At 35.9% G+C, this 18,900-nt stretch overlaps 1 protein-coding gene across 4 annotated transcripts in view; it reads left to right on the top strand.

The window, feature by feature from the left end:
• The window catches only part of VWA8 (von Willebrand factor A domain containing 8), a 197,133-nt gene that overhangs the window by 109,939 nt on the left and 68,294 nt on the right, over nt 1-18,900 (top strand). For all 4 annotated transcript variants that reach the window (XM_072850135.1, XM_072850134.1, XM_072850133.1 and 1 more), the window contains exons 25-29: nt 419-624; nt 7,053-7,204; nt 15,458-15,566; nt 16,506-16,644; nt 17,959-18,161. In XM_072850135.1, coding sequence (XP_072706236.1) covers nt 419-624; nt 7,053-7,204; nt 15,458-15,566; nt 16,506-16,644; nt 17,959-18,161 — 809 coding nt within the window. The remainder of the gene's footprint in view (nt 1-418; nt 625-7,052; nt 7,205-15,457; nt 15,567-16,505; nt 16,645-17,958; nt 18,162-18,900) is intronic.

The raw sequence follows: 18,900 nt of genomic DNA, 5'->3' as shown, positions 1-18,900 counted from the left end.
GGGTGTGCATTAGGGCATTCCTGCATATCAAGATTTCCCTGCATCCTGTGGTGTTTTGAAGGTGTTCACAAATTGGTCCCATTCAACCTGTTACTCTTTCTTTAAACCTTTTTTCTTTTTTTTTTTTCCTGTATTCATTTGACTTGTGTTTCTTCTTGAAGTTAATTTCTCCCCTGTGATCACCTTCATTAAAAGGACAGGAGAGAGCTCCATGTTCCTGGGAATCTCGATGTGCTTCATAACAAGTTTGCCCTTCACATTTTTCAATGTAGTTTTTGTCTTGTTTTGTTTTAACAAGCAGGTATTCTGCGTCCTCTTGAGTCATTGCTTTTCCATTTAAGGTGCTGTATGAAACCTAAAGGGGCTGTTGTGATGCTACCTCTTTAAATTACTTAACTGTATGCTTTTTTGCTTTTAGGGGACATTTTTAGTTGCCATGCTGTTGATAATCCCAAACCACAGTCTGAACTGGCTATGCTTAGACAATATGGTCCTGACGTTCCAGAGCCGATTCTTCAGAAACTGGTGGCTGCTTTTGGAGAACTGAGGAGCTTAGCTGACCAAGGAATTATTAACTATCCCTATTCAACTAGAGAAGTTGTGAATATTGTAAAACATTTACAGGTACAGTACATCAGATTTCATTGAAAACTTGAGTTCATCACTACTAATTTTTAATGCTTGAAGGTTTTAGAAAAAGATGCAATTATTGTTCATGCATTTTTATTTCATTTTTTATGAAAAGTTTTGCATTTTGAAGGAATCATCATATTCAGATGTTCAGATAGTCTGAGGGTAAGGAGCGCAGATTCACACAGGCAGATATTTTTTCTGTGTGTTTGTTTATAGATATAGAAAATACCTGAGAGTCTGTTTTTCCACTATGTGAGAAAATATCACATTTGTGCTGTGAATACAGTATGCAACGTTTATACTAGCCTACATTATAAAAATTCCATATTCAGCAAACGATACTTCCAGAATAATGCAACTTTATGCTGCTTTAGAAATTTTGGTTTTAATAATTTCCTGGAGGAAAACAACCCTGCAGCGTAACAGTTAATACATCACAGATGGAATTTTTCTAAGGAAAATGTTAGATGAATAACAACTTAGCAAACAGGTACTTGGGAACCGTGATTGCTTCCTACACGCATTTTAACTGCAAAATAGTGAATTCTGACTTAATGATGATTATTTTTTAAAGGTTACAGTAGAGTCTGACTTCTATGTTTATAAATTGAAGAATACTTTTTGTCTGAAGTATTTGAAATATAAAGTATCTTAATACTCTTTGAAATAACAATGCTTTTATTTTGTTCTGTTTATAATCATGAAGTAGGCAATTTATTAATTTATAGAGTATTTCTTGAATTATTGAATCCTAGATTGAAATAAGATTAATGGAAATATTAATGTAATTTTTACAATTAGGATATAGTTTCTCATAAATTCTTTGGTCTACTGTTCCTGTGTTTAACACTGCATAGTATAACAGGGTTGCATGATGATTTTGTGTTTGTGCTCATGAACATATTCACATATATTCACCCATATACACAGACATTTAGATCCTGCGGCTTAGAATTACTACTTTTAAAAAGTAGTTCATCTAGATTCAGTTCATCTAGATTTCTGGGGAGGATAGATTTTTGTGCTCCACAGTCTCTAGGGTGCAACGAAGTCTTGAGACAAAGTAAATCGGTGCTACTATGATATCAATAATATAAAGAAAAAAGAATTATATCTTTGTAACTTTGTACTAAGGGTTAACAAAATTCAGACCTAAAACCTGAGGAATCCATCCAAATAAACATGTAAGCAGAGTATTTTATTACGATCCAAAACCAGTTGATAGGTATTCCCTTACCAAACTAACAGGAACATGTACCATGTTGATAGTATCACTGATGTCTTTCAACACACAGTTGCATTTGAAATGAAAGTGGAAGAATTACAAACTTGGAACAGTTGCTGTGCTGCTGAAAATCTGGTGGTTTAGGGTTTTTGTTAAATGAACTCCTTCCCATCTTCATACTCTGGCTGTTCCTACCTTCCATCCTAACCTCCTTCCTTCATCTTCTGTCTCCAAGTAATCTGAAGTTTGCGCTGTCTTCTGTCACCAACTGGTGTGGAAACATATGGACTTAATTCTTTTTTTTTTCTTTGAGTGTGAGCAGCATCTAATTGAAGATTGGAAGAGCTGCATTGCTAATTGTCTTAATGGCACTTACTCTCTGCTTCCGTCTCCTTCACTTAACCAGATTGGTATGGTCACTTCAGCCTGGGCACTGGGCACAGATCAGCAGGGAAGTTTCCCGTCTGCTAAGTTTTCACCTCTTTCAAAGTCAAATGTAAATACCCAAATAAATCTCCAACATGCAGCTTTGATTTCTTCTGTAACATTTGTTTTCAAGATCCCAGTCTCTTTGAAAGGATGCAACATTTTGTTTACTGTAACTTGTTTTTCAATCTGAATAATAAAAAGTCTGGGTGTAGCCAAATGTAAACAATGAATATAAACATAATGGTTATTCCAAAGTAAGAAGCTTTTAGGGCTTCAGGTAGAAAAGAAAGAGGAAGGAGGGAAATGAGTCAATAAAATTGCTGGTCCTTAGGAAGGAAGGAGGGAAGTTAGTCATGTTGTTAAACAATTTCCCTTACAGCAGTTCCACAGACCCACTCTCTTTGTACTATTGTGTTGATTTCTTTCACATAATTTTGGAATTTTTTACTTCTGCAAAAAAGAGTTGGTTGTTTTGGAGAAAAAATTGCTTCTCTGCAATCTAACGTACAAGTTTTCACGAGACCTTTTGTATGTTGTTTCGCAGAGTTCAGGTTCACCCAATGTCCCTGGTAGATGCTAATCAGGCAAGCCACGTTAGTCCAGATAAAATGGAAATAGCTTTTCTCCTAACTCTATTTCGTTTGGAAAAGCTGTTTTTCTGATAGGCCTTATTTCTTGTTTGTATATGAGATTGCTTTTTAATAGTAGGTATAGTATAACAATTTTCAAGCAGCAAATGTCTAAGGTATCTTATGGCCCTGAAGTCTACTAGTCATCGGGCTTTTAGGCCTGTTCAGTAAGCTTTTGTACTAAGACAGTACTTTTTCTCTGTTCAGCCTATTCTTGAAAGGAATGTAAGCTTACCAAATCACAGTTTGTATCTCTTTCTCTCCTTGCGGCCCTACTCACATGAATAACCACCTTTTACCCTTTTGGCCAACTGCAGTGAATCTCAGTTACCAGTTTTCAAAGTTAATTAGGTTTCTGCTGGTTTAATCAAAATCAGCAGCTATCTGACAGAGAGGAACAGACTGAAATTAGTATCCCTGTGAATGAAAAGGCAGGGGGAGAATTCAAGTGTTTTGCTTGGCAGTAGATGATACCACTAAAGACATGAGCAGCCGTTAATCAATTAGTATGCGTGTTGCTCAGGATGAACCGTAGACACGGGGCTTCTTGCCTTGCTGACAGGACAACTGTGGAGACCCAGAGAGAGCTGGCAGCATTCAGTGAAAAGGCATGGGGGACAGAGGGAGAAGCCAAGGGCACGGAGGAGTGAGCAGGCAGGGAGAGATCTGTTAGTGTCATGGGGGCAGGGTGGGCCTTTGGGATGGTGCTGGCAGGATGGGAAATGTGCAGGCATCTGAAGGCACTAGAATATGTAGGGAAGTGAGTGGTAGTGAGGACATGAGGTAGAAGTCTAAAACAAAAATCTAGACTCATTCCAGACTGGATGCCAGATAATTTGTCACTTTCTTTTCAGGGTAGTGGTAGAAGTACAGTGGACCTCAATGTGTATATCATATTTTAATTAAGATTCTGTATTTGTACTGGGAAACTACTATTTTGCTGATAGCTTTTAAGCAGACTATAGCAATACATGTACTCATGGAAAGTTAGATCCATAAAAATACGGATTTTTCACCAAGCCGAATTCTGTCACAACTCTGTATCAAATAAAGCTATATATATATATAAAATATATATATATATATATATATATATATATATAAAAAATTGTTAAAAGCAAAACCTATCTTACTTACTATTTTAAGGAATAGCCAAGAATCTAAGCTGTGAAAATACTCCAAGGTACACATAGAGGTGTTACTTGTAAAGGGAAGAATCAATGAATGAGAACCAGACAGAGTGATGAGAGATCAATATTTTCTCCAGTAAACTGGTTTTAAAAATCAATAGAAACCAAATTATTTTTTTTAAAATGTTCAACTCAAACATTCAACCTTTTTTTTCTTTTTTTCCTTCTTCAAGTGAACTGTCATTGCCTTTCTTCAGTAAGCAGTTGTCCAGGCAGTTATTAAAAAGTGGTTGTATTTGTTCTGATTGAAACAAGAGAGTTGTGATTTTTTTAATAACTGAAGTAGAGGGCCTTTTGACAAGTGGCTTGTGTTCAGAACAGGTTTTATTGACAGCAGCGATCAGTTGTACCTAAGGAAATACATTTTTTTATTGTGTCCTACTGATCAAGAGGCATGGAACTGTTGAGGCAATTCATTGAGGAAGAGGGTATCGATATCGGGACTTACACAATGATTCAGAAAACCATGGACACACTTGGATACTACTAGTGAAAACCAGATAATATTTGAAGCACTTGACCAAGGTTTCTGCAGTATCTCGGGCAGGGCAGGAAAAAGAGTAGGTCATGAGTGAGCAAGATAGCTTGGTGCCAGTTTGTTGGTTGTGCTTCACAGTGAGAAGGGAAGAACACAGAAAATGCAGTGTTCATCATCATAAGTGTTCTAAAATAATTACTTAAGGAAAGGTTTTGGTTATATAAAGTATCCACTTTTTTTTTTTTTCCCCAATATGATGTCTACTTTGACTCCAAGGTGCAATGTACATTATAGAAGTTAGTACTTTCACTACTGAACATTGTCACAAACTTTTTGCATTTATGTTACATGTGAAACGTTTATACAGTCTTTAGTTAGAATAGCTGTTGGGAGAAATTTTATTTTTAGTAGCCTGTTTCATTTGGTAAGGAATGGACATTGTAACCAGGGTGGCACAGGCTGTAGGACAACTGTATATTATCCCATAATACCTTGTATTTTGCTGATCTGTAATAATGCATAACTTCTAATAGGTTCCTCACGGACACATTTAAAAAGCAGGACATAGTTTAGTGTGCTTTTATACCAACACTAGTACTGAAATATTCTGTGGCATGTACACCACAGAGTAAAAAAAGGTTTGTACAAGCCTATTTCTAGCAGTGGTATTCCATTCTACCACAGTAACTAGGTAATTTTAGTATTACTTGTGTCACGGATATATTTCAGATATTAGATATTTATTAAGTTGGGAAAATATTAAACTCCTGACTAAGGCTGATGTTTGATGAAGAGTACAGGACAAAACGTTTATGAAAATTTTATGTTTTCTTCCGGTTTAGTTTTTATTTTAGGACTCAGATATCTTTATTTTTAATTTTTATACATTTCTCTGACACTTCTGTTAAGTATGGGTTTGAAGTTATTTGTACCAGCCTTGCTCACTAATGGAGGAAAAAACAGATAAGACTTCAACTCTCTAAAATACTTCTTCACATGTTTATCTTCATCACTGTGAATGTGTCATTCTGAGACAGGGAGATCCATGTCCTGGTCTCAAAGATCTAATATTTGAAAGAAAGGCATATGAAGAAAAAGTGAGAAGTTTAAAATAAAAAGATTCTCATTCCTGTCTCTTGCCAAAAAAGGTAAAATAAAGCAGTTAGGTGGTAAAATCCTAGGATATATAGTAATTTGGTGATTTTTTTAAATTATTCTTTTTATTAACTCTATTTACATCTTACAAGAGTAAGATTATTTTTTTCAGATGTTTTATTAAAGAGTATCTGTGAAAAGGCTCAGTGACTTAGATGTGTTAATATGTTCAACTTAAGCAGCTGTTTTTATTAATGGCAAATAAAATCTAAATTTTGCACAATACGTATTCTGTTTAAATTACCTGAATGTACCTTTAAAAAATAAGCTTACTGGAGACTAAAATTATGGCAGCATACATTAAGGTCCATGCTTACTGGAATCTACCTTAATTTAAATGGGCACAGGTACATGTTTGCTATTGGAGTTTCGGGGCAAATCAAAAGACAGTGGAAGTTACTGACTAAGCACTTGGAACCAGTTTGCAGAAAGGCTAAGCCAGCTTTTGACACCTATAGCGTCTTCTGCAGGTACTAAAAAAAATCATCTTCATTTCAGCTTATTCTTACTACATGAGTTTAATTGACTGCTCAGTCAAGGCTTTTAAGTCTTCTAGGTCTTAGTGGGAAATAAGAGGCAGAAAAATGTGTTTTCTTCTTGCAGAAAAGCACTAATTAAAAGGTGTGGGAAGATATGAGGGTCTGAAACCTGAAGAGCATACTGGTCTTAAAGCATCAGTCCAGTTCAATAGCAAAAGTTTACTTTGTTGGAAATAACTAATGAAAGTTTGATAAACTGTTTTTTCTTTATGTACACAGCACACTTCAGGTAGTAACTTTCACTAAGAAAACAAATATTTGTGCATCTTAAGTGAATTTCTGTTTCTACTAAAATCCATCATGACCTAAAGTAATTTTTAGTAAGTAAGCAGTGTATTTTCTGCTTTTCTATATTCAAAGTTAAGAATCAGAATTGTTAAATGAATTGTATAGTTCAATATATGTATTTGTGTCAGATCTTCATGGTTAGCAGACAGCAGTTCCAAATTTAAAAAATACATTATTATATCTTCCAATGATTACACCATCTTGTTATGTGTATAATGAAAATAATTCTTTAAAACATGAATGATGTTGAGTATTTAAATAATTGTCTCCTTGTGTGTTTAACTCAGGTTTAGTGTCAGTAACTTCGTTCTGACTTGAAGCAATGTACCTTCTTCATTCTGGAAACTAAAACAAAGATGACTTGAGCACTTGTCTAAGTTGAGCAAAGTTACGGTTATTACTATTCATTTTAGAAGTATTTAATTATATGCTGTAACTTAACAGATATTCAGTAAAAGAAATTTGGGGGTCTTTGTTTCTTCACAGAAATTTCCAACTGAAGGACTGGCAAACGTTGTTCGAAATGTATTTGACTTTGACTCCTACAACAACGAAATGCGTGAAATTTTAATCAGCACTTTGCACAAATATGGGATACCTATTGGAGCAAAACCGACCAATGTACAGCTGGCCAAGGAGTAAGAATAACATAAGATATATATTAAGAAGACAGGTCTCTCATATTCACTTTTTTAATAGTGTGTTATCTTGCTGCTTACTGATTTAAAAACAACCTGGAATACTTGAAGTCAGTCCTCCTCTGGTTCAAAGTTATATTCCTCCAAATAAGTTACAATATAAATTACTTTAAGATAGACCATTTGCTTATTACTAATATTTAATCTTTAATGTCCATGTACATATTGATAGTTTGTATGGCAAGCACATATATATTAATAAAGGGAAATACTTGTTTCTTCTCCTGTGTTTTTAATTGAATTGCAACACATTTCTGTCCTGTTATTTATCACCTAAATCGGTAGCCAAAAAAAAAGTTGTCTTCAGTAGTAGTGGGATTTTGTCTTTGATAATCACAGAAGGCTCTACAAAAATACTTCTGCAGAATAGGGCAATGCAGGTAACCTCTAAGAACCATTTTTGTGCGTGTCTGAATATCACTATTATTCTTTAATTATCTTAACAGTTGACATATTATACCGTATACTTTTTCATAGGCTAGAATAAAAATACCTTTTTTTTTAAGTCTAAACTAAATTGTGAAAGAGATTTAACTCATTCTTCTACAATTCACAGATAACAGGCTTAAGTAGATCATATTGAAAAGCAATTAGAAAACTTACTCTGGCTTGAACTCTAATACAGAATTTATTTATGGAGAAACAAATATTTCCCTTTCATGAAGAAAGCCTTGTGGATATATGGAAAATTGAGTTTTCCATGGGACATGCTACTTTTATATTTGCTACAGGACTGATTCTTATGACATGATGTCTTGATATTAGGTGTCCATGTGTAGGTTTCTCCTGCTGGAGCACCACTGTTATCATATCTAGCATCCTACATATAACTATTAAAAGAAGATTGACAGTGTAATGACTGTGGTGTACCTCTTAATTTTGATGACAGAAGAATTACATGCCTAGGGAGCCAATGCTTGAGCAACTGTGGTGCCTGTCAAATTGACAGTACACACTTGAAACTCTTGCCATAGTTTCTTTACTAAAAGTCACTTGGTAATTTCTCTTTTAAAGAATTATGACATTTGTCATAGTTTTTGAGAAATTTGCACTTTATATAATTTTTAGAAGTATTAGATGTGGGTTTATGTGGGTGGATTGGAGAGGACTCTTTAGTAATGAGGTGATCAGAGGTTTAGGAAACGTAAGAGAAAGACTGCTGTAAATGGGAACTGTTCAGTCTAGAAGTGAGAAGATAGAAGAAAGATCTGATTATTTTGAACTAGGGATACTCACCTGATCATTTTGAATCCATCACTGAGGTTTTAGTAGGACAGGTTACACCAAGGATGACAGACTTACAAAACCCCCACAAGATGCTCATCAAAAACTTGACTTGACTGACAGCTATGGGTGCATACTCTGCACTGAAGGCCAAGAGAAGAAGAAACTACAGCAGTTCACACAGCTGATAAAAGCAACTTTTTCATAGATCTCACCATGCCAGACTGGGACTAGGCTGACCACCTGGCTCTGATGATCCAGCAATCTTCCTCTCAGTATCTCACTCGCATCCACCACAGCTGGCATTTCAGATTATCCTGCTGGTCCATTCCAAGACAGCCTTGCTATTGGTCATGAGATTTAACCCTATGGAGCTTGTAAGCCACAGGTAGATCACCTTGAATTACAGACACAGCTTTTAGGAATGGTTTAGGCATAGCTGATTCTGCCTTGGGGTAAAAGAACATCTAGATAATCTCTCCAAATCTGTTCCAGCCCATATTGCAAGCTCATGTGATGGACACATTGAGGTAATTGTGTATGGTGTATGGACCACTGCAGAAAAAGTTCTTCCTGAAGCTGCTACATGTTTAGAACTAGAGTACTGACCTCTTCTATGTTGTTTTCTGGGAATTTGAGAGTAGGATAATGGTGCTAATCTAGTCCATCCCACTTCCTTCAGAAAAGATGCAAGTTAATCTAATACCTTCTTACCTGATTTTTGTCATGATTCATGCCTGAAAACCTTCAGAGATGGAGTTCTGTAACCTCCCAAAGCAAGCCAGTCTTGTTCCTAAATATCTTTACCATTAGAAAGTCCTCTCTAGGCTAAACAGTTCACTCAATCTTCCCCCTTTTTTAATGCCTCTGGTTGCTTTTATTTTTCTTTTATGCTCTTCCTCTCCACTTTATTCATGTCTATCTTTAAGCATTGTGTGTAAAACTGGGCAGGTTAGTTTCTGCTAGAGCTGAGTAGAGTAGTATGAGGGTATAGAATAGAGGTGTATTTCATGCAGCAGTCCCTTTTAAAAAACCTAGTAAGTTTGCATTTCTTGCAATGTTTAACTCATGTCTAGTTTTCTAAACATGAACCTCCAGAGCCTTTCTGCAGAACCCTGCATAGCGCTTACCGCATCTTCACTTTATGTAATCAACTTCCTTCATGCTTGCACTTTTCTTACTGCATTGTATTTTTTCAGATTAGTTCTCTTAACTAGTCAAGAACACTTTCAATTTTAAGCTTGTTTGCCTACCTGCTTATAGAACCATAGAATAGTTTTGGTTGGAAGGGACCTTTAAAGGTCATCTAGTCCAGCCCCCCTGCAATGAGGAGGGACATCTTCGACTAGATCATGCTCTCTCAAGAGTTGGCAATCTGAAGGTTAACTAGGTGTGATTTCTACAGTGTCGTAGTGACAACAGCATACTCCCACAGAGGTTTGCTTCTGTGTTCCAGTCTTAATTTGCAAGACTTTCAAGACTTACTAGCTACCATAATAAATTGCTCGGCGGTTCTATTAAGTAATGTGAAAACTAGGATAATAGTCCAAACCTATTCTGCCTGAGGATGTTAGTCATACCTGCAGCAAAATCATTGCTATTGATAAGAATACAAATCCTGTTCAATTAAGAAGTTTTGCGATACAGAAGCATTTCCAGGAGATTCGAGGACAGGAAAATCATTATACTTGAAAGGCTGACTCCTTTATACAGGTACTCTCTGCCATATCTTGGATCAATTTGTGAATCTTTATTTTATTTTAATAAGTTTTGGAGAAGTCTGTCTGTCACCTATTACTTAATCTAAAAGAAAACTTGAATAAATCAGAATTATTTAAATTGCTGCTGAAACATAACTGCTGTAAATATAGTAACAAAAACACGAGAGACACAAGCAACACAGTACAGTGTCTCAATAGAAGGAACTTTGAGGGTTGTATCCAGCTGAAATTACAGAGGAAGTTAAGCAGAGGGTACCAGTGAACCTTACGGGGAATTTTAGTTTAGGCTCTGGAATTAATATACCTAATCTTGGAAGGAAAGATTAGGTGGTGTCTAATGACCATTTAGAAAAGAATTCCTGCAGTAATTTTTTTCTCAAGAGAGAAATTAATTTGTAGATGCTAATTCTTTTATTTCCAAAACTGGTATCTCATATTAGAGCTGTAAAGTAATGCTTTACTTGGGCTTTTTATTTCCTTCAGGTATTGGGGCTTTTTTTCCCAAATAGGATGGTCATTCTTCAAGGCACTGACATGTTCAGTATTGTCAGCTTATGACATCATGACATTGTCTGTATCTCCTGGTATCACCTGTTCAATAGTTTATAATTTTTATCAGTATTGTGTGTAAAGCAGATGGCTTGTCTATGATGTTTTGCCAAGACATAGTGAGTAAAATGGATTACTCACTCGACTAACTCATTGTCTTTCTTTAAGTACAATTACACTTTGTTTTTCCCATTGACATCTGTTATGTCACATTTTTCTGAACTCATGTTAATCTGCCATTTTGTTGCACAGTTCAGACCATTTGCAATTCCTAGGTAAAACAGCGTTCAGTTCTAATTCTGGCATTTATCCTTGATGAAATTGCTATTCCATATTTTTCCTCCTGTCACTACCCACTTCCAGGTGCTTGCTATAACTTCATTTGTTTTATATGAACTGAATTTGTTATATGTAATATAATGTAAATATGTAAATTTTGACAGCTTTAATTTTCTCTTGAGACTGTTTTTTTTTGTTTTCCCAGGTAATCTGTAGTTAATTGTTGGGCCTGTCTCATACCATATGTGTCTCTTGTCCATCCTGTGCATTGCAGGGGAAGCAGAGGGAGGGACCTGCACTTGACTGTCAGGGAACGGGTGGCCTAACATAAGACTGTTCTGTATGTCTACTGCTTATATTTTTAATTAAAAGGTGTTTAAGTAAAGTACGGAGATCTGGGATCTGGTTGGTAAGGAATTTTCCTGGTTTCAAACTTTATCTTACTCAAGTCCAAAAAAGTTAGGTAAGATAGAAGTCTCTTCAGCTAGATGGAGCACAGGCTGTTACTGAAGTCCTTGAATAACACATTCTGTGCCAACACTGACCTGGTTTACAAGCTCATGTATTAAGCAGCCTTGTTGCCTGTCATAGCTCATGTCTGCAGCTGTACTAGTACAGCTGTAGAGAATTTGCGTTCAGTGGAACTTTAGTCTTCAAGATTTGTAGCCATTTCCCAGTATGTTCTCAGAAAGCTAAATGAATAACTTTATAAAGCAGGTTCTATTGACTTTTTGAACATAGTTGTTTGGTGGTTGGTTTGGTTGGTTGGTTGGTTTTTAATTAGCCGAAAATGAATTTTATTTTCTAAAATCAAAAAGGTACAAATGAAAATAAATTGTGGTAGAAGAAATTGTAGGTGTCACTTTGAAAAGTTTTCCAGCAGCAGAAGCCACTAGAGAATTATGTTTTGACAGATTGTCTCCCCTTAGACCACTGTGCATGAAGAAAATCAGGCTAAATAGTAATTTTTTGTAGAATTGTCCCATGAACTTTAGGTCCTGTGCAATCACCTTTTCTAAACAAAGTACCTGCTTATATAACCATTTCATGGACAGTAGTGATCTTGTAGAAAACCAGGATGTAAAATTAAGAGTAAATAAACATTTAAAAAAATGTCTAAATTTTCCTTAAACAACAGGCTTTGACAGATCCATAATCAAAGAACTGATCAGGAATAATTCCTTAGAACTTGCTTTTAAGTCTTGGCTTTCTTACAAGATTACTGCAGTCTGCTGTGTAGTTTTTCTGTTCTAGAAACCCTTTCCAGCTTTTGGATACATGAATACACTCCAGCTGGAGAGAGCAGTGGAGTTTCAGTACCGCTCTTACCCAACCACTGCACGTTTTACACCCATCAGATCTCTTTGCTTCGCAGATTTTTGCTAGTGGTGGCATTTCCATAGTATTCTGTCTGCCTTTTATGTAAACAGTATTTGGTTAATTAATTTGAAATACAGCAGTGCGGCAGGAGTGCCTTGTGAAGCCTTTTACTAGTACTGTCACGTCAAGTTATTTTCAAAACTTGCTTGTTACTTCTAAGTCCTGGGAAAATAAAATCTCCCTCCTTCACTGTGTATCATATATATTCATTAGAGGAAGACTGTGAAGATGTATACATGTTTACAGTGTGGGCATGTTGTTCCAGTCTTTCTTGTTCCAGTCATTCTGCATCCTCACTGTCTCCTGAAAATTGTTCAGGAGGCAGACTGGTTATAAGACCTTTAATGCCACCAGGTTCTTCAGTACTCTTAGTCTTTCTTAGACCAGATTTATGAGAGAGCAGTGAGGTGGAGTAAAACAGAATAATCAGGCCCTGGAAGAATAAGATCCCTATTACTCTTGACGAAGAACTTCGTATTGTGAATTCTGCTTTCTCTTTTATTCCTAAATTCCGATTTACCTTTCCCTCCTCTTTGCTGTTCACGATGGCTTTGTCTGCTGCCCCAGAGAAACTAAGTCATTCAGAAACAGGAAAGAGAACAAAACCTCAAGAATCTAGGATAAAGGAGAAATCAGTTTTCCTGAGGGAAGAGAAGAACTATTAGCAAAGCAAATCTCCAGAAAGCTGAAACAGAGTGGAAATGTTTTGTTTCTTTGGGAATGCAATCTGTAATTCTGTTGCTATATAAAGCAGGGTGTTTGGTTAGAGCTGGTTATTAACATATGTTTTGTTTTAAAATTTAATAAGTATTCATGATTAGTAGTGAACCCGTTGATTTCTAGGATGTTGTCCATGGGAGTAATGTGTAAGGAATTAAAACCGAAGTCCAAATCCTTGTGGAAGTTGATGTTCCATTGAGCTAACGGGAAACAATTATTGCTGATTATAGGCATATCAGAAATTATGCCACTCGGAGTCACCACAGCAAAAAAATAATCTCCAGTTTCTTTTTGCACACAAGACAGTTTTGGCTCAAGACATAACCAACGTTGTGCCAACAAATCATTTTGAAACCCAAATGGAAGCCTGAAGTAAAATTCCAGTTCATGGATAAACTGACATTCAGCGTGACTTGACTGTTTGCCCATTTTCTGACTGCATGAATAAATTTATCTAGGAATTATGTATATGTTGAAATAGTGCATCCTGAATGTTTTTTCCTGATGGTGTTACATGTTGTAATCTACAATATATTGTACTTGCTTTTTTTTTTTGAGTCTGGCTTAATTTCTTTTCTTAATTGGGGAAGAATCTGGTTAGACTAGCTAGGTGTAAAGAATGGAAAAATGCAAACTGAAGTGGGGAAGAATGCAAAATAAATCACTCTTCAAACATTGGTGTCTATTGATACTCTTAACTAGGCAACAAACAGGCAATGAAGACTCTACTGGTTCTTTGACTAAGAGAGGGAATTGATGAGATGCACTTTCCTCATTACATGCCCCAATGGCATATTGCTGGCAGATGGATATTTATCTATGAGCACCAACAATCTATAGCATCCAAACCATTTTCTGTTTGCAAAAAATATCTTTGGCTATCTGACTGCCTTGCCAGAAGGTCCAAACACAGAATGGGGATGGAGGTTGAGTTACTGTCTGCCTGTGAGTACTGGCTTCTCCAGGTTGCTTGAGATTTGATGCCGGTATACCTATAAGAAATGTTAATGCGGCTTCCCTGCACGACTTGCAAAGATTAGAGGATATTAGTATTCATTCCCTGAATTTTCCTTTAAGTTCTCAGTGGAAAAAAAAGTAAAATTAAAATTCCCCAAGAGTGACATATAGTCCAACTGAGGTTTTTTGATTTGGGATCCCTTTTTATTCTGAAAAGAATATCAAGAAGAAATGAAACAAGCCTCTAATATCTAGAGGGGCCAGGCTGGTTGTGCGGAGAGGGGAAATAATTGTAACAGTAGGAACGAGCATCATCAGACAGGACAGAAGAGACCATGCACAGACTTTTAACAAACAGTCTAAGAGAACTTCCTTAAAATAGACTTTGGAGATATTTATAGAAACTGGGAGAAGGAATGTCTTCTGTTCTCTTGCCAAGTTCTGTAGCTGTACAATAATGTGCAACAGCGTGTAACACAGAATGCAGTTTTGATAGGAGGTCTTTTTAGGAGCAACTGATCCCAAATAAAAGAAACCAAAAGTGATGAGTTCATTAGCTTGAAGGTATTCATGCCAATTAATGGTCTTAAACTGCTTTCAGTGGTTGCAAATCACTTCAGAGGAAAGAAATAAAAATTGTGTTGTCCCTATTTTGCTGTCAAGCTACTTTGTCATACACCAGCATTTTCTTTTGCTATATAAATGAGTTTTGCTGTGGCCCATATATTTCTTCCCTAAATAAAAGGTACAGAAATGAAGAAATTAGACCAAGGCAATCAACTGAGGCTTTGGAAGATGTCCCTGTCCTTTCTGTAGGCTGTACTGGCCAGAAGGCAACGGGATACTCTCATGTCTGTATTCCTTTGCCTTTTTTCATGTCAGTAGCAAAATATATGGAAATAATTAATTGAACTTTTATTGCATGGTTAACTTGCCACACTGTTTACTGTGCTTATTCTGCTGGTTTTTTAGATGAGTGTGCCACTGAGAGGAGTTCCTTTAAGTGGTACTGTCACACCCTGCCTGATCTGAATAAAGCAAAGCAAGAGACAGCTTGGATATATTTTATTACATATCTAAAATAATTCAGACTGGAAAAGTTTTCTTTTTGAGGCCATATTAAGTGAATTGCTTCTTCTTTTATAATGCTGTTTAGGTTGTGACTGTATTAGTATTCCAGAAGGTTAAAATTTTTGTGATTTAAAATGTAAAATAAATGAAATATTTGAGCAAGGAAGCATTTTCTACAAGAGAATCTTCAGATATGTCTTGTTGGAAAAATGCAGTTCTTTAAATGATTTATTCCGTATCAGTTTCTGGTTAATGAATGTAAAAATTTATCTGTTCCTACATTGTTTGACAGACTGCCGTTACCAGATCATAAATTTATGGGCTACTGGAAAGTCGATCAGCCAGGGAATGCACAACAGAAACTGCTGTGTCCAACAGAAACTCAAAAAATAGATGTAAAGGTTTGTCTTTTCATTTTTTTTTAAATTCATATAATACTGTTTTTATGTATTAGGATGCAAAGAATCTAAAATGTGATTGATTTCTTCAGGAAAAAGAGTATATACAAAGCATGGTCCTTGTTACCTGTTCATGGGTGTTTTACACTGACTAGAAAAATGAACGGTTTTGTATAGCTGACCGTCACAATGTGAGATGTGCTTTAAAATCAGTAAGTTTGGTCAGAAGTTCTTGAAAGATGTTTTTATGAGGATATTGAAAATACCATATTTGAAGGAACTTTGTAGCTGTTTAGTATGTTTGGAGGTGGCCAGTTTCGGGCCCCAAATCTCAATTTTTGGATAAGATCAGAGACTGAAAAGAAAGCTGTTTTCTGTTTCTGTTTTGCATGCAGCTGAATTCTTATGGGTCTTTGGCACTGCCAAGTTTGAATCTGAACCTTGGGTACAATTCGACCTGCAGCCAAAGCTTCTAAGTCCTTTTCAGCTTTGAGTTCTTGGCTTAACTTTAGTAATTATTACTCCAGCGAATAAGGAAAAAAAACTGAACTGCTAATGTGATGTAGGGGTGAGACTTAAACTTTATATAATAAGAAATTGCCATTGAACTTCTTTAAAACAAAAGTATTCTGATTTTTTCCTTGTATGGACTGTATTCTATCAGTACATAATACCTCCTTCATGCCACTGAGCTGTAATAGTTTCAAACTAATAACAGACTAAAGAGGAAAGGCATGATGGTTTCTATACTGCAAAGAAAATGGCAGTATGGATATTCAGAGAGCTTGCAGAAAAGCATTTCCTCTTCCCTCTTATTTATTTAGTAATTGGTCTGTTTCATTTGTTAATAGTATTAACAGTCTTGAAGAAGACTTCTAGATTTCCATAAAGAATGGTGAGTGAAATATTTTAACAAGCCCTTATTGTTATCATTTGTTTTAGGGCCCTGTGTACTTAAATATCCAAGGATTTCCACTGGAACGACATGAAGCCAGGTCCCTCAGTTTTACAGAAGAACTCGCTTTTTGGACACTGCCTTTGGGTGAAGTTAACTTAGTTTGCGATGTCACGGTAACAAAAGGTGCAGTAAGAAAAGCTAGTAATTTTTGTAATGATCCTCAATGTTATAAACACATGAAATATCCTAGAGATGAGGAAGAGCTAGGCTGTTGTCTTCATAAGTGCTCAATGATAGCCAGTGGCAGAATGTAAAAGGGCACTATGAGGGATTCTAAGTAATAATACTTCAGTGCGTTTACAATAGTGCCTATTTCTAGCTATGTTTGCAATGGAGTATAGGAATAATACTAAGAATTGAAATATGGGAATGGAGGATATGGCATATAGGAATGGAGTATAGGAATAATAATTTATTTTTTGCCCTTTTTTTTTTAGCGGTAGATGAAATACAAAAATAATCAGCCACTGAAATGGGAGCATAATTTCACTGAGACATTGTGGTCTTTGTAAGGATATGCATCCTTCTCAAACTAAGAGAAGGATAGGTAATTAAAGTTGAACACAGCCACAAAATTGCAAGTCTGTCTAGTTTTTATGTTCAACACTGTATTGCTTCAGAAAAACAATTCTTTGACTTTTCCTCTCTCTCTAGGTCAATTCAGTTTTAACACAAATCTTGTAACTTGCAGAGTGCTGTGTTCTTTTTTCCCTGTGCTTATACCGATTAAAATTTTTTCTCACTGGATCAACCCTGCCTTAGTTACCTATTTACCTATACTACTTGTGTCCCAAAGTGAATTGCATCATTGTGAATATTCATAAATGTTTCTAGTGTTCATCATTAAACATGTCTAAACTTTATTGTGTATTATAAACAGATCACTAATGATCAGTACTGGAATGCTGCCTTTTGAACTTGTAGCCATAGTTTCAAATACATTAAAAAACTTTTATGACAGCGAAACAGAAATTACATGGCTTTGGATTGATTTTAAGAATTGTCTGAAGTCAGTCAGGAAGGTGCTATATGTGAAAAGTTCTATATGAAGTTTGCATTCATCCCATGTTTAATTATTAAATATATTAATTGAAAGGGACGATGAGATAGAGAAAGAGGGATAACCAAATTTAGAAACAGACAAAAACGTCTGGACAGATTTTGTGTATACTAGCAGCTGGCAGGCACTGCAGTCGTATCTACACAAATGTGCCTTGGACTACTTGTTTAAAGAGTTAATAGTGTTGTGGCAAGTTTCTGCCTGTTAACGTTTAGTTAGCATCAAGAGACTATTTCTTTCTTTATCTTCCTGTGCCAACGGTGGTAATTTTGCTGTACATTTTGCTATACCATCTGCCAAGTTTATGACAAACATATTTCCAGAAGAGCAATGCGCCATGTCAGTAGCTTTTCATTAATTTTATTTTCTTATTTCAGAAGAGGAAGCTGAAAATGTTCTTTACGTTACTACGTGCAATCCTGTTTCCTTGTACTTCATGAACGTTTCTAGTAAGAGTGGATACTTTGTGGATCTTTATGACCTCTTCCCAAGAACAGTTGGAAATGTCTGGCAACCTTTTGTGACTGTGGCACTGCTGGGAAATCCACTCAAAGGTCAAGTGGTTCTACATGAAGAGGAGGTAAAAAAAATTAAAATACAGCTAAATGTTTAGTGATGAGCAAAGTAGTATCATAGGGGTAGGATTGCTGAGGAGTCTAGCTTTATAGATTGAAATAGCCTGGACAAGCCTACCCCCTTTTGAATGTTCTCTTTTTCACTATACTTGAAGCTTGGGAGTTGCCTTCAGCTTTAGTTTTTATGTGGAGATTTTCCTCTTGCACTTTTTAGCTGGACAATGTCCTTTTGCATTCTTGAAGCTGAGTACTACCTGCTTATCTTATTTCTCTTACTGATAGAGGGGCATTGGCCTTCATGGGAGAAAGGGAGATAGTGAGTTGAGTTCAGGAGTCTCAGTCAAGCAGCATATGTTTGCAAAGTAAGCTGTTTTATGCTGTGAACTTAAGTTCTGCTCCGATCTTGTCCCCTTTCTAATTTTCAAATAGCATATGAAAGAGACATTTTCTGAGTCACAAAGTAAAATGTTGCTTGTATTTGCTTCGTGCCACTATTTTTGATTTGTTTTGTGAATCCTGGTATTTCTCATTCTGTAACATCTGAAGTACCAAGACTAGAAAGAAGACTATGTAAGCCTTAACATCTAATGTATCAGCAATGCAAATTTAGAACCACTGATGACTTCAGTGCTGGTTTGACTCAAACCCTTTTTTTAAAGTCAAGTATTGCATACTTTCCACATACTTTCCACTTTCCATTACTATCAGTGAACTGATTGGAACATTTCCAATTCAAAACTTATT

Source organism: Ciconia boyciana, chromosome 1, assembly GCF_034638445.1.
Source record: "Ciconia boyciana chromosome 1, ASM3463844v1, whole genome shotgun sequence".
Taxonomy (NCBI): Eukaryota; Metazoa; Chordata; class Aves; order Ciconiiformes; family Ciconiidae; genus Ciconia; species Ciconia boyciana.
This window is presented reverse-complemented; position numbering and strand designations above follow the sequence as displayed.